General features: G+C 51.6%; 10 protein-coding genes across 10 annotated transcripts; 6 read left to right on the plus strand and 4 right to left on the minus strand.

Moving 5' to 3' along the window:
• Positions 1 to 755: 755 nt before the first annotated feature.
• AA0111_g1238 (hypothetical protein) lies at positions 756 to 1472 on the plus strand (the record flags this gene model as incomplete). Its single annotated transcript, XM_028646352.1, has 1 exon — positions 756 to 1472. One exon carries the CDS (start codon positions 756 to 758, stop codon positions 1470 to 1472), a length of 717 nt encoding a protein of 238 aa, XP_028511460.1.
• A 221-nt stretch (positions 1473 to 1693) lies between these two features.
• On the minus strand, positions 1694 to 3320 carry AA0111_g1239 (NADH-ubiquinone oxidoreductase subunit; the record flags this gene model as incomplete). The annotated part of the gene is made up of 3 exons (XM_028646363.1): positions 1694 to 2851; positions 2904 to 2975; positions 3027 to 3320. 3 exons carry the CDS (start codon positions 3318 to 3320, stop codon positions 1694 to 1696), a joined length of 1524 nt encoding a protein of 507 aa, XP_028511461.1.
• Positions 3321 to 4175: 855 nt separating this feature from the next.
• On the plus strand, positions 4176 to 5162 carry AA0111_g1240 (hypothetical protein; the record flags this gene model as incomplete). Its single annotated transcript, XM_028646375.1, has 1 exon — positions 4176 to 5162. One exon carries the CDS (start codon positions 4176 to 4178, stop codon positions 5160 to 5162), a length of 987 nt encoding a protein of 328 aa, XP_028511261.1.
• Positions 5163 to 8932: 3770 nt separating this feature from the next.
• Positions 8933 to 10596, plus strand: AA0111_g1241 (hypothetical protein; the record flags this gene model as incomplete). The annotated part of the gene is made up of 2 exons (XM_028646386.1): positions 8933 to 9366; positions 9420 to 10596. The coding sequence occupies 2 exons, from the start codon at positions 8933 to 8935 to the stop codon at positions 10594 to 10596; spliced, it is 1611 nt and encodes a 536-aa protein (XP_028511260.1).
• Positions 10597 to 10904: 308 nt separating this feature from the next.
• Positions 10905 to 12071, minus strand: AA0111_g1242 (hypothetical protein; the record flags this gene model as incomplete). Its single annotated transcript, XM_028646397.1, has 1 exon — positions 10905 to 12071. One exon carries the CDS (start codon positions 12069 to 12071, stop codon positions 10905 to 10907), a length of 1167 nt encoding a protein of 388 aa, XP_028511259.1.
• An 878-nt stretch (positions 12072 to 12949) lies between these two features.
• On the minus strand, positions 12950 to 14110 carry AA0111_g1243 (hypothetical protein; the record flags this gene model as incomplete). Its single annotated transcript, XM_028646408.1, has 1 exon — positions 12950 to 14110. One exon carries the CDS (start codon positions 14108 to 14110, stop codon positions 12950 to 12952), a length of 1161 nt encoding a protein of 386 aa, XP_028511258.1.
• Positions 14111 to 16066: 1956 nt separating this feature from the next.
• Positions 16067 to 17179, plus strand: AA0111_g1244 (hypothetical protein; the record flags this gene model as incomplete). Its single annotated transcript, XM_028646419.1, has 2 exons — positions 16067 to 16612; positions 16661 to 17179. The coding sequence occupies 2 exons, from the start codon at positions 16067 to 16069 to the stop codon at positions 17177 to 17179; spliced, it is 1065 nt and encodes a 354-aa protein (XP_028511257.1).
• Positions 17180 to 18219: 1040 nt separating this feature from the next.
• Positions 18220 to 18576, minus strand: AA0111_g1245 (hypothetical protein; the record flags this gene model as incomplete). Its single annotated transcript, XM_028646430.1, has 1 exon — positions 18220 to 18576. One exon carries the CDS (start codon positions 18574 to 18576, stop codon positions 18220 to 18222), a length of 357 nt encoding a protein of 118 aa, XP_028511256.1.
• Positions 18577 to 19861: 1285 nt separating this feature from the next.
• Positions 19862 to 21772, plus strand: AA0111_g1246 (hypothetical protein; the record flags this gene model as incomplete). Its single annotated transcript, XM_028646441.1, has 1 exon — positions 19862 to 21772. One exon carries the CDS (start codon positions 19862 to 19864, stop codon positions 21770 to 21772), a length of 1911 nt encoding a protein of 636 aa, XP_028511255.1.
• Positions 21773 to 24121: 2349 nt separating this feature from the next.
• On the plus strand, positions 24122 to 27590 carry AA0111_g1247 (hypothetical protein; the record flags this gene model as incomplete). The annotated part of the gene is made up of 9 exons (XM_028646452.1): positions 24122 to 24689; positions 24736 to 24870; positions 24923 to 25005; positions 25058 to 25161; positions 25211 to 25492; positions 25539 to 25632; positions 25682 to 25723; positions 25772 to 27021; positions 27086 to 27590. 9 exons carry the CDS (start codon positions 24122 to 24124, stop codon positions 27588 to 27590), a joined length of 3063 nt encoding a protein of 1020 aa, XP_028511254.1.
• Positions 27591 to 27881: the final 291 nt, after the last annotated feature.

Here is a 27881-nt window from a genome sequence, read left to right on the forward strand (position 1 = left end):
AGTCGCTCTACTGCTAAAAGACTGGTCTAGCCATAGATGGGTGACTATGGGCTTGAGGAAAAACGAGGTGCGTGAGACAAAGAGTACGTTGATTTTGTGACTGGTGAGACTGTTTGCAAGCCACGCTCCCTGGACTGACGCTCGTAACCACGTCACTCATCATGTGATACTCAGAAGTCCGATCAAAACCAAGGTCTGGTGGCCCGCGTGCATCGCGCATATTGCCTGCAGACGAAAGGCCTTGGCTGATGTTTTATTGGCAGTCTTAATAGATACAGCGAAATTATCCCAGTCTTCTATTCACCGATACAAGTTGGTGAAGCAAGTCCTACGACTTCCCTTTGTTGAAAGACCAAGGGGACACGCAATCGGAATTCTCTATAGCGACAGTGCAATAGCAGTCAGTCTAATTGAATGCATGGGAGACTTCATAATCGTGTTCCCAGCCCTGCTCTCAGCCCTACCCATCACAATTCCCCACCAGAACCAAAATCGCGCTAGAGCTGCAGCTAAGCTTCCACGCCCAAACGCGCCTCGCGTCCCAAACAACTGCACATCCTCGTATCCTCCGAACCGAGTTACCAACAGCGACGACCGTGTTAACGCGACCATAGACGCTACTGTCCCAGCGTTCGTGAATTGGCAGAAGCTTTCTCGAGCACATCTGCCTCCCACCAAACCGCGCTCAACACTACTTCGCGCACCCCACCAACCCTGCAACACCACATCACTCAACCACCCCGAAAGACACTCTAATGGCTACATCCTCCAATCCTCTCGGCCCCGGCCCCCGCTACGGCCTTGGTCGCACTGCACCACCACAACAAGCACAACCACAAGCCACCTTCAGCAACACTCCCGCCTTTCCACCCAACCCCAAGAACGCCCAACGCATCGAGTCTGAGCGCCTAGAACGCGAGCGCTCCGCCCGCGAAACAGCACAGCGCATGGAGGCCAGCGGCGCCGCCTCCCTCGCCGAACTCACAGAAGAGCAAAGAGAAGAAATCGGCGAAGCCTTCAACCTCTTCGACCTAGACAAGGACGGCTACATCGACTACCACGAGCTGAAAGTCGCCATGAAAGCACTGGGCTTTGATCTCCCGAAACAAGAGATCCTGGGGATACTCCAACAGCACGGAACGTCGCAGCAGCAGAATGCTAAGCAGAGTTCGAGACAGCAGCAGCAGTACGCAGCGCCTGGTCGCCAGTTGTTGAGTTTCCAGGCTTTCCAGACGCTCATGGCGCAAAGGATATTGAGTCGCGATCCGAGGGACGAAATTCTTAGGGCATTTGAACTCTTCGATGAGGGTGGGAAGGGGACGATTACCCTGCAGGATCTCACGCGTGTTGCAAGAGAGTTGGGCGAGGCGCTTTCGCATGATGAGCTGGTGGCTATGATTGAGGAGTTTGACATGGACAATGATAACGCCATCTCGAGGGAGGAGTTTATCCAGATCTGTATGGGGACTTGATTTTTACAGGACGAATGACACTGTTTCTAGTACTTTACTTTGCAAGGCGTTTTCGGAGTGGCGGGATCTTTCATGCAGGGGGACAACATGTGCGGTCAATTTCAATCTTGCTTTATTTGCGCCGAGAAACTATTTACAGCTCAGCTCTTCAAGTAATTGCACGCCGAAATCAAAACTCAAACACAGAAAATATGCATAGTACAAATCTCCCGGCTCCTTCTCTACTGGCCAGGGGAGACGAGAAGACCCTTCTTGGCGGCATCGTGTGCCCATCCACCCGCCAACGCCTCACCACCGTTCTTCAGGCCGTAGTCCTTTATCCTGGCCTCAAGCTCAGGCCTGAAATGCCTGATGAGACCCTGGAGAGGCCATGCGAAAGCCTCGCCCAACGCGCAGATGGTGTGGCCCTCAACCTGCTTGGTCAACTCCTGGAGCATGTCGATCTCACGCTCGCGGGCCTGGCCCTTGTAGAAGCGGTCCATGATCTGATGGGTCCACTTTGATCCCTCACGGCAAGGTGTGCACTGGCCGCAAGACTCGTGGTGGTAGAACTTGGCAAGACGGGTAATGGCGCGGACAACGTCGGTCGACTTGTCCATGACGATGACGGCAGCGGTACCGAAACCAGACTGCGAGTCCTTGAGCGCGTCAAAGTCCATCAGCTGGTCGTCGCAGATGTGCTTGGGAAGGATGGGGGTTGAAGAGCCACCGGGAATGACAGCCTTGAGGTTGTCCCAGCCGCCCTTGACACCACCGCAGTGCTTGTCGATGAGCTCGCGGAGAGGAATGGACATCTCCTCCTCGACAGTGCAAGGGTGGTTGACGTGACCGGAGATGGCGAAGAGCTTGGTACCCTGGTTGCGCTCACGACCGAAGCCTGCGAACCAGCTGCCTCCTCGGCGGCAGATTGTAGGTGCGACGGCAATGGTCTCGACGTTGGCGACAGTGGAAGGGCATCCGAACAGACCAACGGCAGCGGGGAACGGGGGCTTCAAGCGGGGCTTTCCGGGCTTGCCCTCTAGCGACTCGATGAGCGAGGTCTCTTCACCGCAGACGTAGGCGCCCATTCCTCGGTGGATGTAGACATCGAAGTCGTATCCGGAGCCGCAGGCGTTCTTGCCGATCAGGCCGGCCTGGTATGCCTCCTGGATAGCGCGCTGGAGTACGGTAGCCTCATGGTAGAACTCTCCTCGGATGTAGATGTAGGCGGCGGTAGCGTTCATGGCACGGCCAGCAACGAGACAGCCCTCAATGAGCTTATGGGGGTCCTTGCGCATGATCTCACGGTCCTTGCAGGTTCCAGGCTCTCCCTCATCGGCGTTGACGACCAAGTAACGGGGCTTGGTGTCCTTGTCCCAGTCCTTGAAGTTCATGAATGACTTTGCAAGTCAGTAGCCGTCTTATTGAGTTTGATTTGATAGCATAGCATACCCATTTCAGACCAGAGGGGAAACCAGCACCACCTCGGCCACGGAGACCGGAAGCCTTGATCTCAGAAATGATCTGTGTCCGTCAGCCTTGATTCATGTGCCCTGTACATATGCCTCTACACACCCATTCGTGACCCTTGAGAAGGATCTCCTTCGTCTTGTGCCAGTCACCGTACTTCTGCGCGCTCTTCAAGTCCGCACCGTGGTGTCCGTACAAGTTCTGGAAGATCCTGTCCTGATCCCTCAGGCCACCGTACGTCCTCTTTGGTGGCGCATCCTGTACTGTCGCGAGCGTCCTCTTCTGTGTGCGGTTCTGGGGGGCGGCAGTCGAAAGGCGGGTAGCTGCCGAAGCTGCGGGCAGCGCTCGGTGAGCGGCCGCGCTGAGCGTCGACGAAGCAGGTGCGTGTCGTGCGAGCATCGTGATTGCTGTGTGTGTGTTGTCGAGCGCAATTGATGCTCGGGTGTCCGGCGAGCGTGGGTTATTGGCGATGCAAGTGGTGGCGGTCGTGAAGTTCAATCTGGATGACCTACCCTTTTCTTGGCGTTTTTGATTGGTCCGCGCAACATCGTTGACATCAATCCGCCAGAAGGTCCGACTCGACCACCACCACCATCAACGACCTTTACGTTTTGCCGGCAGACTTGCTCTATTTCACTGACGATTTACTGGGAGTGACTGGCACAGTTTTGAGGATACACAATGTTCACCTGCTATAGATTGGACAATGATATCGGATCCGGTATCCGATCGCGGCATACTATCGCCATGCAAGGAGGCTTGTTCGGGATGACGTGCATCATATAAGTTAAATGGCACCCTAAAGGTATCTACCATAGGTCCTAGGATAATTCTTGCAGAGTTTCTTAGGTGTGTACCCTTAGGGTGTACTTGCTCAATCGATACGTATTGCTATCCTCCAGCCTCGTGGCAGTGGGTATGAGGTACTCCTCACCTCCACGTGGCCACCGACTCTCATCCCCGCTATCGCTATGGCACCTTGTAGTCTATTTAGTCAGGCTGTCTCACTACACTACTCTTCCTTTGTTCCACTCCACTATCTCCTTCCATCCGCTGGCTCCTTTTCATCAGTTCTCCATTCAGTCTATCAAATCTACTCAAGTCTACTCACGAATGTTCATTCCTTCTACTTCACTTTCCCCTGACTGTGCATGTCATCTCTGGGGTAAGAATCGGTAAGTCGAGGAGTGCAGATGTGCAAAAGCCCACGCACCGGCATTATCCCTTTCTTCAAGTCAACCTCCGAGCACCAACATGGCTATCAAAGCTGGAGATCTGGTAGCTACTGTACCCGGTAGCTCACCCACAATGATCTCAGATGGGAAGAGAATGCGAGTGCTCTGGGCGAATGGCCATGGTGATGGTGATTCAACCAAAAGCTTCATTGATCGTTCCAAGACGACTGTCAGAGGCCATCCAACCTGGAAGTTGTTCGCTGGAGACGTCCCGAGACCAATCTTCCGAGGCAGAAGAGAACCGCCAAAATACGTGTACCTAGACGACCGAGCATGTTACGCTATCTACAGTTCGAAGTTCTACGACGAGAAAGAATTGAAGACGTTTTGGCCATACGACTTTGACAATCTCGGCAATATCAAGGCGAGCAGGCCTAATAGGGGCCGGCCGGCTTATCTAGATACTGCCTGTACCACATACGCCAAAGGGCCACTACGTGGTGGAAAGACAGAAGGGTACGAGTTTTGTGGTGCAGCCTCGTCGTGCGGGGTACAGACTTCTCAACGGCGGGTGAAGAAAGAAGCCGAACGAGCGAACGCAAAGGAGGTTGAGGATAGCGCTAAGATTTCGCTGAGTGGCACGATTCCGGTCACGACCCCACCTTCCACGAACGAACAAGTCGTCGACCCTAGAGGCTACCCGATAGGTAGTAACGTTCACACCTATCCCACACGACCGGTCCTGGAACAGGAGAATTTCATCGGCAACGGCCGCATCAAGTTCGAGCGCCGCACGCCTCCAAAACACTACGAGCCTGGCCCTGTCAACGGCGACGTGAAGCCAATGGGCATTCTGGACAAGGCTATTCTAGGCTCCCCGTACCTCAATCTTCCAGCGGCAAGTGTTCGGAAGCGACCGAGGCACACGTCTGGCGATATGGCTGGAGCACGCATAGGCTTCAACTCCAAGGACAATGCCGAGGAGAAGGATACGGAGGTGACCACGAAGCAGAAAAGAGTTAAAGTCAAACAAGAGGAGGACGATAAGGTTGAGTTCATGGTATAGAGATGGAATGTTTCAGAGCCAGGTGAGCGATTGAGAGAGTGTCCAAAAGTCTTTATTTCTTTTGTTTTTTCGTGTATGGACGTTGACAAGAAGTCAGACGTTCAAGGCATTTTGTTTAATTGGGAAGATTCAGTTCAAAGGGTACTCACAGTACTCTTATTTACAAGTCTGATTTTGAATACATTGAGAAGACCTTCAAACTCTGGTCACAGCTTCCCCTAGATCGGGAGGGCTGTTCATGACGTCACGCGTTTGTGCTTATCATCGCCAGCCTCCATAGCTTTCCACGCATCCTCTTCCTATCGTCGCATCGCTAAACCGACCAGCGTGCATATTTATGGAGTAACTTCTTGCTAGACTCTTGTGCTGCAGAGTATCTATAGTAGATGCAGGTGGTAATAAGAGAGAAGAGGAATAATGCACGTATCCGAGACTAGCGCTGCGCCACTATATGGGAAGTTACTTTGGCAGCAAGATCTAGCGCCAGTGGTTCTGAACAGGCGAGGACTAGTATGAGCTGGGCCATGCTGGTGATGTCTTACCGAGACATTGGACTTGTTGCTATGGTGTCATCTGGAGGCTTCCTTTGTTGATCTGAGACGCGCCGATAAGGACCTCTGCGTGTACGACACTGCCACATACGAAGAAGGTCGTTGTTTCTAAGTTGCACCCAACTTTGGCCTTCTGGCCCCTGTAAGAATCCTCTTCCTTGTGCAGCTCATGATCTAGATATGTCCAAAATGTCTTACAAATAGAGCTCGCTAAAGACAAAACGTTCAGTTCGTTGAAACACTGCAGAAAGTGGACTCAGCGCGGCATCGGGAAGACACTGGGCCTGAACAGAAGACTAGCGCCACTACAGCAATTCAGTGAGACCCTATTCACCTTTTTAGGACACTAGATAGGCCTGAGTTGTGTAAACTTGCTGTCAGATAGTGGCTATATCTTATAAGTTCAAACTTCTGCCCCAAGTCTCTATAATCCACAGTCACAACATCTTACCAATACGTTTTCGTACGCCCACAATTAAAGTGAGTAAGCTACCTCGGTGTAGATTTCCTGACCGTTCTACATGTCGTTATCTCCTAGAGCCACTAGGGGCTTCTCCCTGCTTCTAACAGTTTGGCTCATACCAGTATAGGCACATTCTCTATTGTCGATTGTATTTCGACTTCTCGAGCTTGATGGGGTAAATGAAAGATCTCCTCCAAATCCAACTTCAACCAAGATGCACACCGGTCAGAAGTCGGAATTCGTGCGTCAACTGCTCGATCCCACCCAACCCGAAGCTCGAGCGTTTTTCTACACCAATCTTTTGGGTTTTAGAAAAAGCTCAACCAGACCAGATACCAATCGCGGTCGCCCGAAGTTCATAGGCATAATTGGAGACTTCCACAGCGCTACTCAGGCTGTTGTGGACCAGATCGCGGTCAAGTACAAATCACATATAGATTTGAAAGAAACGGTAAGCGAAGAATTTGTAAAGACATCAGATTACTCACTGACAACGAGCGAAATATAGCAAACTCGACCCAAGGCTTCAAACATGAGGACATAGAAGCGTGTCTAAAGGAACGGGGCCCTCATGTCTGGACTAACGGTCGCGACGGGACTCCGTTCGTGACTTCCATCGACACGGAGGACGGCAATCGTCCCAATCACCTCAGATACGGGGAAAACAACAATCGCAAACTGTTAGTAATTGACGAGCCAGAAGCTTCATCGGCTAACATATCGTTCACAGAATCAAAATGTTGGTCTATTGCTGGATTATCTTCCGCGCATATAAGAAGATGGAGCTGAAGCCTGCCCCGAAAACAACCAACGCAACTAGCCTGGCGCAAGCTGGCGGCAAAGACGAAACTTCCGAACGACCACGTTCGCTTGCCCATCTATGCGCTGAACTCACAACAGTTGGGTTCGCGATATTCGGGGTCGCGATGTTTGTGTTCGCGATATTGGTCATCTTCGTTTGACGAGAGAGACGCATCAAATGGCAATCAGACACCTTTATCATAGTATAATCGATGACGTGTTAGGTTTGAGAGTACCCTTCTAAATATTCATAAATAGTAATTAGTCACAGCAGCTTATCTATCTTCTTCGATGGACGAACATCCATGGCTGCGCAGGTAGACGTACTTCTCAGTTATTGCCTCCCACAACTGGAATCTACTGCATTCTTGAGGTATGAAGCTTGCTCACCTCCTCATTTTCATCGGAGATCGAATCGAAAACTTCCTGTCTTGAATTCTCAGATTGCTTGCGACGCCACCAAATTGAGCAGTCTCCACCCCTGATTTCACTATCTCTGACCGGCCCCGGCAATGTGTGCCGCCAACAGGGTGTTATTCGACAAGCCGACCCGAATTACAAAACGTGCCGAAGGAAAGGGGCTGTCAGACGTTACTGGCCGATCGACCGGCTGGGTCAGGATGAAGGATTGCGGCGTGGTTGCCTCTAGAGCTGGTACGGTTAGCTTGGTGGTGATCGCCTCAGCCACATACACTCTCAGGGAGCAATTCCAGTCTCACCGGTGGTCGTAACGGCCGTCACATCACGCAGTCTCGTTAGCTAGCGTGTGATTGAGCTGTGGTTCCGCCTTCGTCACATCCGCAGTCTCATTTCAACATGCCATGATGCCGCGCTAGGATGGTACGACTTGCATGTGTCAAATGCCCGTGTTTTTGCTTTTTACTTTTTTCCAGGGGATCCGCCTTGCCCAGATTGCTGCCTATTCTTCCGTATCTTCCTAATCTAGTTTGGAAATGGTTTGTACGAAGTGACCTATTGCTTGCTCTAGTACGAGGATCACCCGCGGCTCCTCGACCTGGCGTGTCTACGCAGGATACAACGAGTTCCGACAGTTTGTGAGATCATACCGAAGGCATGGGGATGCCGCAGCGGCCTGGGTATACCCGCGCGGCGTAGCCAACATGCATGAAGAGCAGTGGAACTTCCACAGAATTCCTCGTCTGTCAAGCGAAGACAGGAAATAGTGCAAGGAACGACAGGGACTCCACGTGGCAGGGGGAAGAGGTTCTTAGACTAGAATTGGGTCTGATGCGTAGTGCACGGCCACTTTCTTGCAGCTCAACGTCGTTCCAATCAGTATCGCCGAACGGTAAGTGAGTGTGGAGGACCTCTTGACAGTAGTACACTTCGAGTAATCCCTTTGCCGGGCAACGTTCCCCAAGATTAGATCTCTAAGCTAAGTACCCACTTCCCCCACCTAAACGGCTCAATATTCGAGGCAAACTAGCCGATACTAGGATGTGTAATCAATTCTTACCCCGAGAGTTGCTATTCCAGCACCGCATACGCTAATGATTGGAGGTGACCGGGGAGGCGGATCATACGACTAGAGGGTAAGAAGCTCCTAAGGTTTGTGTATGCCTCGACCACCTCGTCGGGGTGCCTCCGGGCCTTTCGGTGTAAATATGTAAGGGTCCTTCTTGGCATGCAAGGCGTAGCAGCCTGGGGCTTTTGTTATGTCCTTATAAATTATTGAAGATAACTTCCTATTTGCACATCAGCCTTGTAGCACGACGCTAGAACTTACTCCAATCAATGTCTTACCATACAGTACCTGTGCTGTCTTCCTAATCTTTGTTGTTCTCAATACAACTTAGCCTCACTAGGAGCGGTAGAAACGAAAGGTAAATCTTCCTCTATCTTGGTGGTAACTGGCAGTCTGTACACAAGCGGAGAAAGCATTATCTGACTAACGTATGAAACTAGAAGCAACAAGATATTGCTACAACTGTACCATGTCGACAGGTGACTCTCTGATCAAGGAGTGCACCAATGGAACGACCAAGACTGGATTATACTTGTCCCGCCTGGGACTGGAGAAAGATTTCAAGAACCCGAACAAGCCAGGCAGGCCGAACTTTGAGTCAGTACCCGCGCTTCGTAAGTTGTGGGACGCGACAAACCAGAAGGTCAACACGATTGTAGCGACATATAATTCAAGGAGAGCCATACGCGAGGCACTGAGACGACGGGACATCTGCCTGGACGAAATCGCAAGAGACTGTCTCGTCAGCTACGGTCCGGAGATCTGGAACAATGGAAGAGAGGTACCCTTCGTTCTTTCTCTCGATACAACAACCGCACCTTCCAAAATCAAGGGGCATGCTCAGGTTGCAGAGGATAAATATCTGAGGCACCTGATCTACGAACATCCAAGTGATGAACGCAAGTATGTTAATCTAAGTCATTATCGCTTATAAATGTTAACATCGTTGGTTGCAGAATAAGGCTGCTAGTGTCTGCATGGACCGTCCAGCGCGCCTGTCGGAAGGCCGAAGATAATCTTCGTGAAGGAAAGACTTCCCAGAAAGAAGTTGTGAAGTCATCAACAGATTTTTCTAGCCCCATGGAGGCAATCCGTGTGAAACCGACCAAGCGTACTCGCAGTACCGTCTTGGCTTCATCGTATGGTTCCACAAGTTCCGATGAGCTCATTGCGTTGGTCTTTGACGACCCAGCCAAACGTCGGAGAAGATCCAAGCCTGCTGTACAACTTGATATTGCTCGTAAACCACAGTCAAAGAAACCGAAAAAGACTCATAATACAGAGTATACTCCAGAAAATCGGCACAAGAAGCGGACTGCTGTCGCGGTTGTGATACCCGCACGAAAACCCCAGCATACTGAGCCATCCAAGACGACCAGCAGAACACGAAGTCAACTGCTAGACAAGAGAGAAATAGTGCCACGTTCTGCACGGAGTGGAAGAAAAGGATCGGCTAGGGAGACCATGCGATTGACAACTCCATGCCGCACGACTCCGCGCCGCACAAGAACGGGAACTCGTAGTGAGCGGTCGGTCCAAAGCAGTGCTGACGCAAATATGAACCTATTGGTGACCCAGCTTAAGGCTGACCGAAATGAGCTGAGCATATGTCTTCATGATCTTTTATCGCCGCGCAACCCGGGGTGCCACAGCCTTACTGCTATCAGGCGGATGACCGGACTTATCGACACCATAGCCATCAACGATGCTCAGGGCCTCCGTAGAAAGCTTGGAGACTCCTATGAAAAGCATAGGATCGCTTTAGATAGATGGCTGGGATGCGTCAAAGCACTTGTCGAGTTCCGCGAGATTACCGATCTTGAGGGAGATGAGAATGCGATAGAAGCCAAATTCTCAAGTTTACCACTGCCCATTAAGAGGAAGGCACGATTGCTTCGGCAGAGAAAGCACCAGGAAATTGTGTCATGGTTCAAAAGACCTGCTGTCAAGGAACTTGATTTCACCATCGCCAGTTTCTCCAGAGACGTGGCCTCCATACTTTCGAAAATGACTAGCTGGAGTGGTTTGCCGGACATGGGTCTGGACGAAATCCTTGACCCCATGGTACCTTTCACAAAACAGCTCCTGGGATGGTTTAGGGGCGTGCCGATCAGCTCTACGGCAAGGAATTGAAGGGACTTACCCACATTCATCTGGGTTTGTAATGATTACAGGTTTCTGGAGTCAGGTCAAAGGTATAGAGGAATTCTTATGTACGTATAGAGTATAGATTAACCAGACAAAGCTCGATAGAAATAGACTTCACCTACCTAAAAGTAGCCTCCAATTGCGTCCGTGGGTATGAAGAGCTTGTTCGTGCGATAAATAACTGCGAAAGCCTGTCGGTTTACTCTATTGGACTCAAGGCATGTGAAAACGAGCACCTTCCGGGCAAACTGCAAAAATGTTCCCTTGCCGACACACTCCTGAGTCAGCTGCTGCTACGCCGTGTTTCGCACCTTGAAGCAATGCTTGTAACCACCTGTGACAGCCCCAGCAGTGTTGACGATCTTCGGAAATCGCCAACCATCCAGTGACTTTCTCACTTCACTCGTGCCAATCTTCAGTCGCTCTAGAATCTCCATAACGGCAGCATACAGGACATCCAGATTGCCATCTTCAACCTTGACAGCGATACCAATAGCGCCGTGACTTGCCTCAGTCGTGTTAGCGTCATTTGGTGCGCGAATAGCGACACCATAACAGGCGTCCGCTCCAATCTTTCCCACAATCTGTCCACCATAGGCTGCCATGAGCGCCGTATCGAATCGACCTTCGCCAGCTACCAGTCCATGGTAACCAGCCATCGATTTATGTATACGAGCTAAATGTTGCGTTCGTTGATCCACTGGTTTCGTCTTGGTGTTGTCGAAGCAATCAGCGGCATCAGCAAGTCTTGCGAACATAAGCGCAAAGTTTGGAAGAGGCATTGCCGGGGTTGGAAGGTTACATCCATCCACAGTCCAAAGCACTTCGTTTTCTCCAAGCCCGCTCAGGTCTTCTACGGCTCGGTATACGCGTTGCTGCATTGGATGTCCGGGAAAATAGTATTCGTGAGCCGAAGCGCCGAGAGACAGAGCGCCTGCTACCATGCCAACATGTTTCCCAGAGCAGTTATTGTCGAGGGCAGTCGGCGTATAGTCTTCCTTGATCCATGCACGATTGACCATGGGGTTCTGAGCTGGGTGTCCGCCGCACGTAAGAATCTCTTCCTTTTCTCCCGTTTTCTCCAGCATCGCACGTGCTCGTTCAACGTGTCGCGGTTCGCTACTGTGTGAAGCACACATGAGTGCTACATCGGCATCGTCGTAGTTGAATCGTTCTGCAGCCCCAGTTTCCAGAATGGCGAGTGTCTGGGTCGGTTTCGTAGAGGATCGTGCCAGTGTCATTCTCTGATGGTTGCCGATTGTGTAAATGAGTTTGCCAGATGCGTCAACAACGGCAGCGTGTACATCGTGCGTGTTCTCGATGATACCACCACGGTAGCTGATGACTATATCGTTGCCATGTGATCCGACAGAGCTGTTCACTTGGTCACTGATAGCGGCGCCTTGTGTCAGAGTTCTAGCCGTCGCTTGTGGCTCCTGGTCCTTGGTCGCATGCACCATGGCTTGGTTCGCCTAATTGCGACTTGCCCAAGTCAAATGGAAGATGGATGTTCGACGTTCAACACACGATATGGCAGCAACTTTGCTCAACTAGGATTGATGAGGGAACAGTCTTGAGGTAGGGCCTTCGTTGTTGAAGGTATACGTGATGCACGAAGAAAATCGTTAGTGTACGACGTTGTTGCTTCCGGCATACACCTGCCTTTCAATGTCTAGCGCCGAAGATTTAATTACCTAAGATAGCTCGATCAAGCGTGGCATCGCCGACAAGAGGGCTGAAGAGGCATCGCATCGTCATGGTCATCGTTATGCGCCCTATACGTTGCTGATAAGGCGTACGATAAGGTATCGGATGAGGGGTCACAGTTATGACGAGACCAGAAACCCTGAACACGTTCTTGTCGTAACGTAAACTACTGAGAATTGTTAGAGGCAGCCCTGCGCTCTTAGCTCGATGGACATGATATAGATCAATGACGTTGTGGGTTGCAGAGATGCCAGGAGCCGGAAGATCGCACCGCGGGAAGGAGCGTGTCGCGCTAGCGGCTAGCGTGTTTTTGGCTAGGAGTGTTTCTACGCGTCAGGAACAGTGTGTCCAAATCGCAAAGCAACAGTATGTTATGTTCACCCTACCGACAACGTTTCATCTAATAAAGACATCAATCTCAACGAGTACGCCCCACACGTTTAATCTTAGGTGATCGTTCTAGATCTCAACAGGTTTCGGAAATGCAAGATTGCACAGCAGATGGCAATGGCGAACGTAGGGTTGCAGAAAATTCTTGATGAATTGTGGATGAAAAGTATATACATGTAATGGAATGAAAGGAAATGGGTATCTGAGTTCTTGCGCAGCAAGAGACGGCGTTCACCACCGTTTAAACGCTGAAGCTGACAGCAGGAGTCTTCCAGTTAACCAGCTCAGGCCCAATCTTCTTCAGGTCTGCTACACCAATGTTGGCTGCGTCGTTGATGAGCTCGTACTTGAGCATCTCAGTCGCCCTTGCGACACCCTCAGCACCGTAGATGTTGGCGTACATGAAAGGCCTACCCAGACCGACAGCCTTGACACCCAAAGAAAGGAGCTTGAGAACATCAGTTCCGTAGCGGATACCGCCGTCAGCGTAAACTTCGATCTGCTGGAAGATCTCGGGGTCTTCGTTGTAGATTTCCAGAGCAACTTCAAGAGATGATGGCGAAGTGTCGGTTTGGCGGCCGCCGTGGTTGGAGAGGAAAATGGCCTTTGCGCCCTGCTTGACGGCTTCGCGGGCGTCTTCAACAGTCTGGATACCCTTGGGGATGATAGGCAGGGAGGTCATGTTGGACAGCTGCTGGAACAGATCCCAGGTCAGAAGGCTCAGGTTGACGTCTGCGGAACCGACACCGTAACGTGCAGCACGGTGCCTGACACCGTCACCGGGCGAGTCGACGGTCAGGACAATAGCCTTCGCACCAAGGCTCTCGATCCTCTTGAAGAGAACTTGTGTGTCGTTCATGTCACCATCAAGGTAGACTTGTTGGAACAGGACTTGCTCTGAACCGTTGGGACGAGCAGCGTAGATATCCTCTAGGCTCTTTGACGAGTAGAGCGAGGTCATGTAGAGGATGTTGCCCTCGCCAGCACCCTTGACGAGACCAAGCTCGCCATCCGCGTTGGCATATCCGCCACGCGCACACGGTGAGATGAAGAACGGCGCTGAGAAGTTGTGGCCAAGGATGGTCGTGGGCATGGAAGCCTCGATGTTGGTAATATCACGCAGGACGCGTGGTCTCAATCGGTACCGGGAGAAGACTTCCAGGTTGTTGCGGTACGACCATTCGCCAGCCGCTCCGTTGCGGTAGTATGTGTAGGCTGAGGTGTTCATGTGTTGACGACCAACCCACTGGAAGTCTGGCAGACCAACCAGGGAGCTGAGAGGAGGCAGAGTACCATTGGCGACGAACCCAGCCAACTGGTCATCGATACCAGTGTCTGGTTCGTTCAGGAAAGGCCGGGCTGCGAGAGCGCAAGTAGCGAAAGCGAGGAGTGAGTAACGCATCTTGAGCGACTACTGGTATAGTATCTGAGAGGAGAAAAGATCGACTGTGGGTGAATGATAGTCGGGTGGACGCTCCCAAGACTCTTATACTTCGTCAGTCAAGCCTGGCATACATTGGAGCAGCACCTGGGCAAGACGGCGCCTAGTTTGCATGTAACCACTCTGGGGATAAAATCCTGCATGCCATCCAATCCTTGCCTGTACACCATCTGTGCAAAACCAGAGCGCACATGGCGTTACTTGCCAAACTGGGTTTCGAAACCATTTGCGTCATCGGAGTAGGGCCGTGAAGGCCCTTCATCTGATAAACAAGCCTGTCAAGACGTCCAGAGTGGAGCACGGTTATCTCCTGCTGCGTTGCCAAGAGCTCCAGAGGCGGTTGCGACCAGGGTGTTGTTTTGCATGAATTGCACGCACTGGGCACAGCAGCTGCATCGGGCCGATGTGGTTCATGTCAGGATTGTCAGTCCAGGCACGCGGGTGACCCACCGCGGAATTTCGAATCCATCGGTGTTGTTGTGGTAGCTTGATTGGTCGGGACATTGGTAATGGCTGCACAGTTCCTGAAATTGAGGTACCGGGACAAGACCGAAACGTGGAAGGTGGCTTTCGGTCACAGCCGTGGGATTCCTAGGTAGCCCGGCACATTGCCGGACCTGGAACATCACTTATCCCACCGGCTTGTGTGAAACGAATTCCGCTCTATGGGCTCGATGACAAAGCCAGCAAAACATCATTCCGCTGCGCCTCCACTACGTTCTTTGGTACGCGTGGTGATGTCGTTGGCGGCTTTGCTGTTACTCGGCATGATTGCAACAGGCGAATGTGTTATCGCCGCGGAGGGATCATACAACAACGAACTAGAACGAGCCATGCGCATATTGGACTTCCTAAACGATACTCATTGTCTTGGTATCTTAGCTGTTTATCTGTATTGAAATTTGGAGGAAGGTCCTACCCCATCGGATCGCACCTCCGAGGGCACACATGGACTCTAGTGCGCTATAATACAAACTTTTGCGTATCGTCGCGGTCGCACAGTGCTCTAGATTGCTGTACAGTCAAATTTTCGTGCGACTACATGCACGAGTGGGGTGGTCGTGATGACAAGGAACGATGAAGGATGGAACAGTGGCCCAAACAGTGGCCCAAACAGTTTGAAACCAGTTGACAGGTGGGCGATGCGAACGCGCTAGTGCTGTAGCGCGTAACGGTCACGACGCCATTCCAAGGTTGTGTCCGATATTTGTTCTGTCTACACCGACCACGAATCTCCTAAGCCACCGTTGAGTGCCGGGGCTAATGCATACGACTAGTCGGAAGGACCGGTGTCGACACGGCAGCGTCCGCAAGGGAAGGAACATCCACGAATGCGAATATGGCGGATCTCCGCCTCCCGTTATCACTTTCTGCGGAAGACTGTGTTGACGTAGCCTGAATAGGAGGACATGCACATATCCAGGTGCTGGAGCCCGCTTCTCTGATGAGTTCGATACAGGGGAGATTGCGTCAAGAAAGCAGTGGCAAAGAGCCGACTAGTGACGCGACGACTACCCAGGTATCCACGAGAAGAACTTGACAGCTCATGCTAAACGGTTAAGTATCTTGATTCCACTCGGCTTGGCACTGATATAGGCTACCAGGGTGTTCAATGGAAGTTCTACACGACGCTATCGTCATAGTCATGTCTGACACCCTTCCATGCAGTGACGCTCAATGGTACCTCGGTAGCGCCGGCCTCGATGTATACTTCAAGGCGCAGCAATGCTTAAGTTATTGATTAACCGGAGGAATTGTCGTATCCACTAGTGCAAAGCTGGAGAGCTTTACGACGGCAATGTCGACAGGGTGTAAGGTTCCAAGAGGTGCGGGGGAGTCGCCGAAGACGCGGGGTCAGGCGCTCAGTCAAGAACACTATACTCTTATTTCGCTCGCGACCACGACCAGCCGTCCATCATGACAAACGTTCTGCGCGTGGCAGCATGCCATGTATCGCCGATCTTTCTCAATGCACGCCGAACAACCGATAAAGCCATATCACTCATCAAGCAAGCGGGATCCAATAAGGCCAACCTTGTAGTGTTTCCCGAGACCTACATCTCTGCTTTTCCGATATGGAGTGCTCTACGTGCGCCCACGGAAAATCATACACTGTTCCAGCGCATGGTACAGGAGTCTATCTATGCTGACGGTGATGAAATGGAGGCGGTACGTGAAGCGGCACGATCGAACAACGTCCTTGTGAGCATCGGCTTCAGCGAACGATCCCGGCACAGTAACGGCTGCCTATACAATTCGAATATCTTCATCGGGACGGAAGGAGAAGTCCTCGTCCACCATCGCAAGCTGGTCCCTACCTTCTTTGAGAAGCTTACGTGGAGTAGCGGTGACGGCCATGGGCTGCGTGTGGCTGACACGCAATTCGGTCGCATCGGCACATTGATTTGTGGCGAGAACACTAATGCGCTTGCAAGGTACTCGTTGATTGCGCAGGCTGAGCAGGTGCGTGATTCTCCTTCTGTCCATCGCGCTCGAGCCTTACGGAGTTAGGTACATATTTCGACCTGGCCCGCAATTTGGCCGACAAGAACTTCACACACCGCGCAATCCACCGACGATAGTGATGAGCAATCTAGTCCAAGCGTTGCGCGTGGGACGAATTACGACAATCTAGCGGCGAACAAGACACGCGCCGCAGCACATTGCTTCGAAGCGAAGTGCTTTGGTGTAGCGTGCTCTGGCCATCTCGCTGAAGACGCTATCAAGACTATCATCGACGGAGCAAGCCAGCCGGATGTCGTGGCCGACACTTTACGCGCTATGCCCCGAGCTGCGACCTTCTTCCTGGATCCCACTGGCGCTCCGTTGCGTAGCTTTACCTACCAGGACGCGGAAAAAGAGTACGTGCACGCTTTACAAGATCAAGAAGGTGTATTGTATGCCGACATGAACCTGGACGACTGCATTGAGGGAAAACAATATCACGATGTCGTAGGTGGGTATCAGCGACTGGATGTGTTTGATCTCAAAGTCGATCGATCAAGGAAAGAACCGGTACGCTTCAGTTAAGATCTGGGCTATAGGATAGTCACCTATCGTCGTTATCACCCCATGCCGCATCGTGTGTCAAGGCGGTTCACAAAACGCTCTTCGATCGTATGCATTATTTATACAAGAACTCCGCGATACTTCCGTAGGCCAGCACCCTCGCGTTCACCGTATCGAAAACTAGTGAGTCCCTTATGACGCTACCATACTTCTCGTCAACCCTCGTCACAGTGCCTGCGTTCATCCAACGCTCTTGAGCAATTTGGATCTAGTCGTATGATCCCGAGTCAACCGTTACCAAGCTTTTGCGGGGTGAGAAATTCCTTGGGTGTGGCTTTCGGGTCGGATGGCGTTCTGCCGGGAATGTACGCGGAAAGCGATGATCGAATGCATGCCATTCATCGGGAAAATATCGGGGGTTCAGGCGCAATGTAAGGTCTACAGGACAGGTAGGCCGAGCAAGTATACCTTTATCTACGATGTGCTGGTAGCATCTACAGGCAAGGGAAGCCTACTCAGCCGAGCACCTTCTTCCGTCCTGACCATACTCTGTTCAAATCGCCGCCGATGTTCTGTCCCAATGTCTCAGTCTTGGCAACACGAATTAGCTGTCTTGGTGATCGACGGCTGACCGCGCTGTCGGATTTAAGACGGAGGCATCTCCACTCCCAACACTGAGACCTTGGCAAGTCTTCTTCCAGGGCCAGACACAATAGCCAAGTAACGCATGGTTTTTTTCAAGTTTTCGCAAGTATCTCATCCCTCTGCGTCATGGTCATCGTGGCACTGCGAGACCGAAACCGAACCCCGGAATGGAATGCGGTATTAATCCGTGGGCGCGTCGCGCCAGACTCATGATGAGTATTCAATAAGCATGGTACGTCACGCGTGGCACAGCCCATCACTAGCACCGGAGAAGCGACCAATTCGTCGAGAGAAAGATTCCCTTGTTTGTATCACATCTAACGTGGTATCTCAAAACTCTCGTAATCCTTCGAGCCCATGATGGAGCAAAAGGTACACCGTCTTGTATCATTTGCATTGTCCCTGCTGCCGTTTCCTTAGCCGAATAGGTCGCCAAAGGCAGAGCCGTCGTCCGAATCTGCGTCGATGTCGATGCCTTCATCTCCGTCTCTCTCTTCGTTTCCATCCTCTCCAGACACCTTGCCATCTTCCTTGGTATCGGCAACGGTGTTGCGGCCGGCTGGCGCAGCCGTGACCGCGGTCAAGACTTCCTTGACGTTCTTGTCCTTGAGTGCGTTGGCGAAGAGTGTGGTCCAAATCGGCTCCACGTCCTCGAGACCAGCAGCCCTGAGCAGTATCTGGAGCTTTTCTGGTGTTATGGCGATGCTTTCGTCAGCGAGGATCAAGGCGGCGTAAGCGACGGCTTGCTCGGACTTGTTGGTAGTGGTAGACATTGAGGAGATCTTGCACCGTTCGAGTTGATGTTCGTAATCGGGGAGAATGGTATGTTGGCCGTGATCGGTTGCGATTAATTCCCAGAAGTTTGTTGTTACTCTCGAGGTAAGTGCAGCTTTGGTGGTATCGATATGGACTGTAACGCTCAGTTCGTTATGCTGATCTATTGGTGCGAGACTCTTATATATGTCTTGTAGAAGCGCTGGTCGGTCGAGTCACAGTATTTTCACATCATATCCAGATCAACTTTGGTAGCGACATGGTCATGTTGTGGATCCTGCGACGATCGTATTACGGTAGCGGCGAACAGCCTGCTCCTCACAACATCGCCGTTTGGAACGATTTCAGGCATAATCTGGAGGTATAGCTGCCATTGGCACGTTGAAAGCTCGTTCGAACAAGGTCCGTCCGCGAAGGGTTGGGTTGCGCAGAGTGAGTCAGCAAAAGGGCGTTGCGGCACCCGATCAAGCAGCTCGCCTTACCACATTATGACTCATGACCAACATGACCTTACAAGGTCACTCAAATATACCTTATCTACGAATTTGGAGCGACGGGACTGTAACCGACTTTGACACTTTTTCGATCCCGCAAGCTTCTTGTCCAGCGGCCGGACCTACGGACAAAGGGGCATGAAACACCAGAGGTGAGCTTCGATACCTTCGATACCTTCCTGCATCCGTATTCCTGGCCACATGAACAACTCCATGTTCCTCTTTTGCAACTTGTAGTACGACTTTCTGGTACTCGAATATCCTGTTTGCTCTGTCCGATAGTCATTCAATGTAACGACGAAGTTTCTCGTCTGGTATCGCATTTTCGTCCAGGTGTCGTAAGAACCGCGCAGGTTGAGAATGGCTTGTGTCGCTACAGGTTACTGTCATGCCAGCCCGTACCGTCACAAATCCGGTGCCTTCTTGTGCCTTCGTGGTGCGAACTGTCTCGACATGGTCCTGCCTAGGTAGTATGAGCCTTCAAGGGTAGCAACAGAGTGGCAGAACAGGCATCCATCGCTGCTTGTGTGCTGTATCCTTGAGTATCTTGGAGTTACTGGTAAGGCGAGCTCAGGACGCCTGTACGTCGCGTTGTGGTCACTGGTGCTACGTGCATTCCACGTCGCAGGGTCGCGGGGCCAAAGCTTACGCGTATATCGTATAGCGTATAAGAGAGCTTCCCTAGTCAGCTTCACATCGCATAATCCATTTAAAAAGCGAACGCTGCATGGTCCACATTGCATCTCAGTTCACTCAAGCCACTACTATGGCCAGAGTTACTGCTCGCACCATGTCGTTATTACATGTGTTTGCAGGTGCTGCAGCCTTAGGCGCCATCTTACCCCTGTCAAGCGGTCCAATCAACAACAACCAACAAGCCGTCTTGAACGCTACTCCAACTATCCCAGAACCTCCAAAGCCCGAAACAATCGACGTCATCGAACTTCCATTACCTCCAGTATCTGCAAGCAGAGACGTCGGTGCATGTACAGCGGCGCTTAACCCACATCGGACGGGTTGCATTGCACGAGAGCTTACGGATAAGTTCCAAGCTGGGGATTTTACACCGGACGGCCAAAATGTGATTGTCACAGTGACCTTCGTTGGAGCGCCTGCGGTTCCAAGCCCGGCAAGCATTTACGATGGGGTTCAACTGATTCTCATCAGAACGGACGGTACAAACTTCAGCAATGGCGACCCGTGGAAATGTCTGACGTGTGGTGTACCGACCAAGAATGCGAAAGAACTGGATCCGCAGAGGGATTATCCACATGTGTTCAGAAGCGGCGACAAAGCAATCTGGGGCCATAATATCCTCGATTGCAATGGCAAGCAGTTGGCCAGCGATGCCTGCACGCCAGACGACATCCACATATATCCAATTTACTGGTCGGATGGAGCTCCTCGAGAGCTGCGCATACACCCTGATGATGTTCACATTGGCTGGAGTTCGTTCACGAACGGTGCTGGGCAGTTTTCCTACTTTGGTCGTCTGGAATTCAACGCGCATACTTCAGGAACAGGTCCTGCTGTGCCTCGGTATGATCTAGTCGATGTTGACCTGCTCGTCGATCCGAAGGGCCGGGCTTTTATCACAGCCAATGGTAGTGAATTAAAGCTCCAGCCCGAATCAATCAACATTGGTGAGCTGAGAGGCTTCAGCGGATCTGGCGATGAAATACTGTACCTCGGTGCACCCACCGAGTCAACGAATATTGATCTATATGCAGTTCATATCGAGACTGGTATAGTTCGTCGCCTAACCAGTCACCCCGACTACGCTGATCCAATTGCCTTTTCTGCTGACGACCAATGGTTTGTCACTCAAGATACACGAGCGAGCGAGCGTCAGATGTGGATGTCCGGCATGCGAGGTATCCCGCCTCTCATCGACATTGTCGCGGTGGCAGTCGCAGCGTCTACACGAAACAATGGGAAGCGTCGTTTCTTTCAACCCATTTTGATAGACCGCCATGGAGATCGTGGGTCGTATTACGGGCAGCAGGTCAACGGAAATGGCGAAAAAAGCGATGGGGGCATCGATGACCCAAGTTGGAATGGACGAGCGGATCCGGCTTTTTCTTTGGATAGTACATGCATTGTGTATTGGCAAGCGATCGTTACCTCTCCGGCTTGTGGTGGCATCAACCCACTACCTTGCCCCGCCTCCACTGCGCAGGGTCGGCGTGAGTACCGTGTCATGCTCGCGCGTCTGAGCGATCGCCAGCCCTCACTGCCGGCCCCGGTTTATAAGGTGTCTACTCGCATACCGTGGGCAACACCATTCCCACCGGGGACTGACGTCCCTTCGCTGCCCACGCTAAAGCCAGGTAACTATACCCTCCGTGGTAAGGTATCTGGATTTGCGGAGGTCAGCCTTATTGGAGACGCGGTTCATCCCGAACCAAGCTCTATTAAGCGCGTCGTGGCCAATTATACAGATTTTTCTGATGACGGCGACCACACCATCAACGGCTCGGAGGACGTCGAGCTGACTGTCCTGTTTCCAAATGTCTGGAACCAGAGACTCGATTGGTATTCCGACATTGTGCAGACGGGATCGTCGACTGGAAGCAAGAAAACTGGTACGCGCGGGCTCCAGTTGAGGATTGATGTGATGAAGAACATACTTGAAGCGAACGGGACGCTGACGACAACCATCAATGGCGTAGCTTATCATCAACCTGCCAATAGCACCTAAACAAGACGTTCTTAGCTGTAGCTGGAGTTCGACCAATTTTCATGTATTGCTTTCGGCGGCCTATCGGTCACATTAAGTCGTTAGCCATCCAGCTAGCTGATCACTACCGGTGAACCTGTCCATAGCTGGCAGTGTTTGCTTCGTGGCAGAACATCTTTGGGCGAGAAGCGTGGGGATATCGATAACACTATTTCGTTGAAGACATTTAGTCAAACCTTCGAAGGTTTGAGCACGTTCCTGGTCCTGGCAAGGGTGGGGCCCTTTTTGGCGTTTGTTACCCGCCCGGGCAGGACTAGGCCAAGCTGTCGCATGCCCTGACCAGCGCCTTTAGGCTAGCCGTTTATAATTGCTGGATGTTTGCATGCGCCGAGGTTGCAGCAATATCACATACCAACTCCAAACCTCATCCAAGCGGGAATAACTCTCTGCACCAGACGATGTGGTGATGTCATCAGGAGAGTAAGCCTCGGCGTCCTTAGGAACATCATTCGTCAGATGTACTGGCCATAATGCTAATCTTATTCGTGGAGGCATTTCTAAGCCGCCATGGATTTCCCGCTGCCAGATCGAACGCGTACGTCCTCGGGCCGCCCGCTAGCGCCACCCAATATGTCGACCCGCGCCATCGCACTGATCCTGCATCTGCAATCGCATCTAGAAGCCGCGTTTTCGGATTCGACCAATCTCAATGAAGTGCACTCCGAGGCTCGTGTTCATTGGTACTTTACACATAAAAAAAATGCAATGGACTTGATGTCTTTCCTAAAGTGTACGGCTCACCGCTTGTGGCTGAGTGAGTAAGCGGTATGATTAACAACCGATTAACGGTAAATGTCTGAAGATCGATCTGACTCGGTAAGTGAACGGGATCGCCAGGATGGGTGGTGCTCATGCTCTCGCATGGTTCACATAGTTGCTGTGCCACCCGTGTGACACATCACTTTAAGAACCTCACGTTGCTGATTCTACTTTTTGCTCATACAGGGTCCTCGATACGAACGCCATGTGGAAAGACCCATGCAATTGGTTAAGATCCGCAGATTTACGCCCGTGCCTGCGGCAACGAGGACCCGAAGTCCCAAACGCTTGCACGGCTCGGTTTACAGCTGTTTGCCGTTCTCGTGGGGAGCGCTCGACAAGCCCTGCTCGATCCCGCCTTTCTCACCGTGAATCCAATGGCTCTTTACGTTGATTGGTGACATTAGAACAATGATGGACGAGCATGCCCACTACTCCGGTGACTACCATTCCACTCTCCTTGTGAACATGATTCATCAATCTCGTGCAATGATTGAAACGAACCTCCGAAGTGGGCTTGCTTGACGCAAGGAACGAAAGCATGGAGTCAGATACGCCATGGTTTGGTGGGTGCGTTGAGGCTTATGGGCAGCTCTGATTCGATTTACTATCTGGTAGTCGGCGACCTACCCATGCACTCGACGACCCTGTATCGCTTACCACGCTGCTGGTGGAGTATGTGTGGAGATTTTGCATGATAACTAAGTCCGGAGGGTTCTAGCGGTTCAGTCGTCTGTCGTGTACACATGCCGCTATGCGTGTCAGACTGCAACGCAATAACCAAGCAACGTACGCCTTCGCCCTCACTCTGTTTAGTGATGACGTTCAATTGATCCTTCTGTCGCTCTTTCCAGTACGGTGTCTCTAAATTTAAATGAATCAAACAATGAATCATAGCAATACAGTAGAAACTTGGCAGTGGTTCGATCTGGTGGGACGACTAGATTGGCATAACGCGGGATCAAGGCCAAGCGAAGATGCGGTATATTGTCGCTACAACTTCGAATTAGTTTATACGCATGCTAATCTACTAGGCAGTTCAAGGTAGAACTTCCGGCTATCTCGGATTAGAGTAAGAATGAGACATACCTAGGTAGTCATGCAACTGCATGATCGAGATGGCTCCTCATGTCCATTCACATGCAGTTTTCTTTCGTAGGCTGGGATTCATTCCTCATACGTCAGCAAGCGACTCGATAGCCGAAAGGATTGCGATCTGGATAGACAGTGCTTGGAAGGTGGTAGGGGTGGGTCAAACGGAAGGGCGCCCTTGCTGAAATCGACACGGAAGATTACGAATTCAGTAACAACCCATCCAGCAGGATGCTTTTGTATCATGCGGGTCTCTACTGCAGATGTGGGCCGCAAACTTAGACTAGCAGGCTATGTTTGCGAAGGTCGCGGTGTGTATTGCCGCTCGGCATATGCCTGCAAAATCAGTTGTCAAGCGCGCGTCTTGAGCATTCCATTAGTATGTAAGCGCACCATCGTATGTGCAAAGAATAGTCTCCCAATTCCTTCCTCCCTTCCCATTAGTGCTGATTCAATACTATGGAACCATATGCGTTATTCGAAAACGTATCTGGTCTCTCCGTTGAGGACCAGAGTTTCGTCTCTCGATTTGGGCGCGGCCCGATACTTCCCGTCTCCCATAACACAGTGCATGAGGCCTTTGAGAGTATCGTAGATACTCATCCAGGTACTGTGGCTGCTATACATGGAGTCAAAAGCATCACGTACCTGCAACTGGATCTTGCTGCCAACCGTTTGGCACACCACCTCATCGCCTCAGGACTTCGACCCAGACAACGAGTGTGTGTCGTAGTGCAACGATCAATAGAGATGCTCATTGGCTTCTTTGCTGTCATGAAGGCTGGATGCCAGTACGTTCCAATCGATGGTGGCGTCGCATCTGACGAAGCTTTGCGACACATATTCGAGGACACCGAAGCCCGTTTCATTTTGTGTCTACCCCAATACTGGGATAGAGTCAAGCAGTTCGCCATTCTTAACACTATCGTCCTCGAACTAGGCATGAACACTGGAGCGTTCTACTCTGCCAGTAGACCAGGCATTCCTGTCACGTCGGACGATGGTGTGTACGCAATGTACACTTCAGGTTCGTGTCCTCTACGTCGGCTATAAGCTTCGCTAATCAGTGGCAGGAAGCACTGGTGTACCCAAAGGCGTAGATGTCAAGCATGGCGCTAAGACCAACGCCCTCCTTTCGGAGCCGGGTCGACTGGGGATGACCGTTGGCTCAAAGGTCGGACAGGTATTGAGTATATCTTTCGCCATGGGTGAGTTTTAATATCTTCGATGGTACACGAAATATGCTGATCGTTACTGCAGGGGCATGGGAGATGCTGGGGTGCTTGATGAACGGCGGGACGTTGTATCTACGAGGATCTGACTGGGATGCAACACTGAAACAGGTAGCTGGAACTACCTACTGCCGCTGACGAACCTCGCTAACGAGCTCGGTAGATTGACACTCTGATATGCACTCCTTCTATTCTCGCAAAGTATAATCAACAACACTATCCGAACGTCAAGACGATCGCTGTAGCAGGAGAAGCGTGTCCGCAAGGGTGAGTACGTCGCAGGACCTGACTTGAACTAGTACTGACCATAACATAGTCTTGCTGATGACTGGGCTCAAGGTAGATCTTTCTGGAATCTACTAGGCTCGACGGAAACCTTTTTGCTTTCTGCACAAGAGCATGTCGTCGGCACGCCTCTATCGATCGGTCGACCCCTACCAAATGTCTCTTGCTACGTTCTCGATGATGTCGGTAGACTTGCGCCAGTCGGCCAGAAGGGCACACTCTGGGTGGGCGGCGCAGGTCTCGCAAAGGGATACATCAACCTACCTCTGACGACTGCGGAAAAATTCCAACCAGACGTATTCTCCAACGATGGGTAAGTGGAGATCTCGCAGTTTTCGACCTCGCTAACTATGGCGCAGCTTCAAGATGTACAATTTTGGGAACATCGTATGCTGGAAATCAGATGGCACTCTGGATTCATTCGGCCGAATGGACGACCAAGTGAAAATCAAGGTTGGCTCTCATCGGGGAAGAGTTTTGATTGTTGTTCTGACCATTGCAGGGATTCCGCGTCGAACTCGACGGTGTTACTGCTACTATCGAGGTGCGTATGTTCTTGCTGGCCTTTCATCATCGCTAATCTCATATGCAGAGATTCGCTGGTATTACACGAGCTGCCGCTCTCGTCATCGACGGTATACTGCACGGATTCTACGCATCCTCCGCTTCCATCAATGAACAAGAGCTTAATGACTCTGTTCGAAAGCAACTTCCTTACTACTCCGTACCTGAGCGATGGCTGCGCGTTGACGACATCCCTTTGAACTCCAACGGCAAGGTCGACAAGACACAACTAAAGACACTCGCGGCAGCATGCAACACACCGATGTCAGAAGTGAAGCGTATGAAACCGATGCATACAAGAGTAGATTCAGCCATGGATGCTTTAGTGCTACCCGAGAAGGTTGCGATCCCTCAGGAGCCTATGCGACGTTTGCCAGATGTCGATCTCGAGAAGACTTCTGCACTGAAGAGTCTTGCACATTGCTCCTTGGTGGAAAAAGACCCATCGCTCAATGTACCAGCCAGACTACCAGAGCCGAAGGGCTCAGAGGTGACGGCTTGGCTGCGGCATCGTGGTCTCATCGCATACCGCTGGTTCCTATTTCCGATCGTCTTTGTCAACATTGGTGTTGCGTGCTGGCTGCTCTATGAGGGCATCGAGAGCAGGGAGTACCCATTGTCATCCGTCGCAAACGCCACAGCATCGAATCTTTGTGCTGCAATTTTGATACGATCAGAACCGATCATCAACCTGCTCTTCTTTGTCTTCTCATCCGTCCCTACTTGGGTACCGCTTGGGATACGAAGAATCTGCGCAAACGTGTTCCACATTGGCGGCATACATGTGGGATGCGCCATCGCTGCTGTCATCTGGTTCGTGATCTTTGTGGTCGGCGCGAGCCTCGAGATGGCGAAAGATGTCGATGAGAGAGTCATCTCAGTAGCCCCGACAGTATTGTCTTACCTCATCCTGGTCTTGTTGCTCGCCATGACTTCGCTGTCGTACCCGGCTATCCGAAACCGACACCACGATATCTGGGAGGCTCTGCATCGTTTTGGTGGGTGGACAGTGCTCATCCTCTACTGGGTACTCGTCGGACTATCTACCAGAGATATAGCCCGTGGACGCACGCCATCGACCTCAGAAGCATATTTACGAAACCCCTCGATCTGGCTGATTGCCGCCGCGACCTGTGCGATCATTTTCCCGTGGCTGTTCCTCCGTCGCGTACCGGTTCGTTCTGAAGTGTTGTCCTCGCATGCCATCCGCCTGCACTTCGACTCCAGGATAGCACCAGGCAAGGGCGTTCGCCTTGCGCAACACCCGCTCCGTGACTGGTAAGAAATGTCCCTGTATGAACTGCATTTGATCGTTTTCCTGACTTAAAACACCTACACATAGGCATGGATTTGCCACCATCACAAACGAACCTAATGGAAAGGGCTACTCCGTAATCGTCAGTCGAGCCGGAGACTTCACGGGCCATCTCATCGATACCGCACCAAGATATATCTGGAGACGCGGCATCCCCACATCTGGTGTTTTGCGCATCGCAACACTGTTCAGAAGCGTCGTCGTAGTGGCCACCGGCTCCGGCATTGGCCCATGCCTCTCCATCTTTCCCTACCAACACATCGCCATGCGCATCCTATGGACTGCACCCAATCACGAGACCACGTTTGGGAAAGGCATGGTTGAAGCTGTCCGCGAAAGAGATCCACAAGCCGTGCTTTACAACACCCGGACGTCTGGTAAACCTGACATGAGTCTCTTAACATACGCGCTCTATAAAGAGAGTGGTGCAGAAGCGGTGTTGGTGATTAGTAACAAGCGATTTACACAGCAAATTGTGTACGACATGGAGAAGCGGGGAATTCCGGCCTATGGCGCCATATTCGATTCTTGAAACATGATAGGGCAACTCAAGCATGGCGGTGTCCAGCAATACTGCTTTCTGTCGCCGCACGAGAACAGTTTTCTCAGGATGACGAGCGCATCGCAGTTCTTTTTCCAGCAAGCAATCGATGAAGATACATACATGGTTTCGCAGACATCGCATGATGCATTTGAGCGGGTGATTTCAAGCTTGTTGACGTAACGACCGGACAATTTCTCCCGGCTAAGCCCGAAGCACGTGGCCACTCTTGGCGGCGGGTACGCGCATTTCCGCTCCACCACCGAGGCTTGGATGCTTGCA

The sequence above is a fragment of the Alternaria arborescens genome (assembly GCF_004154835.1).
Source record: "Alternaria arborescens strain FERA 675 chromosome Unknown contig_2, whole genome shotgun sequence".
NCBI classification, from domain to species: domain Eukaryota; kingdom Fungi; phylum Ascomycota; class Dothideomycetes; order Pleosporales; family Pleosporaceae; genus Alternaria; species Alternaria arborescens.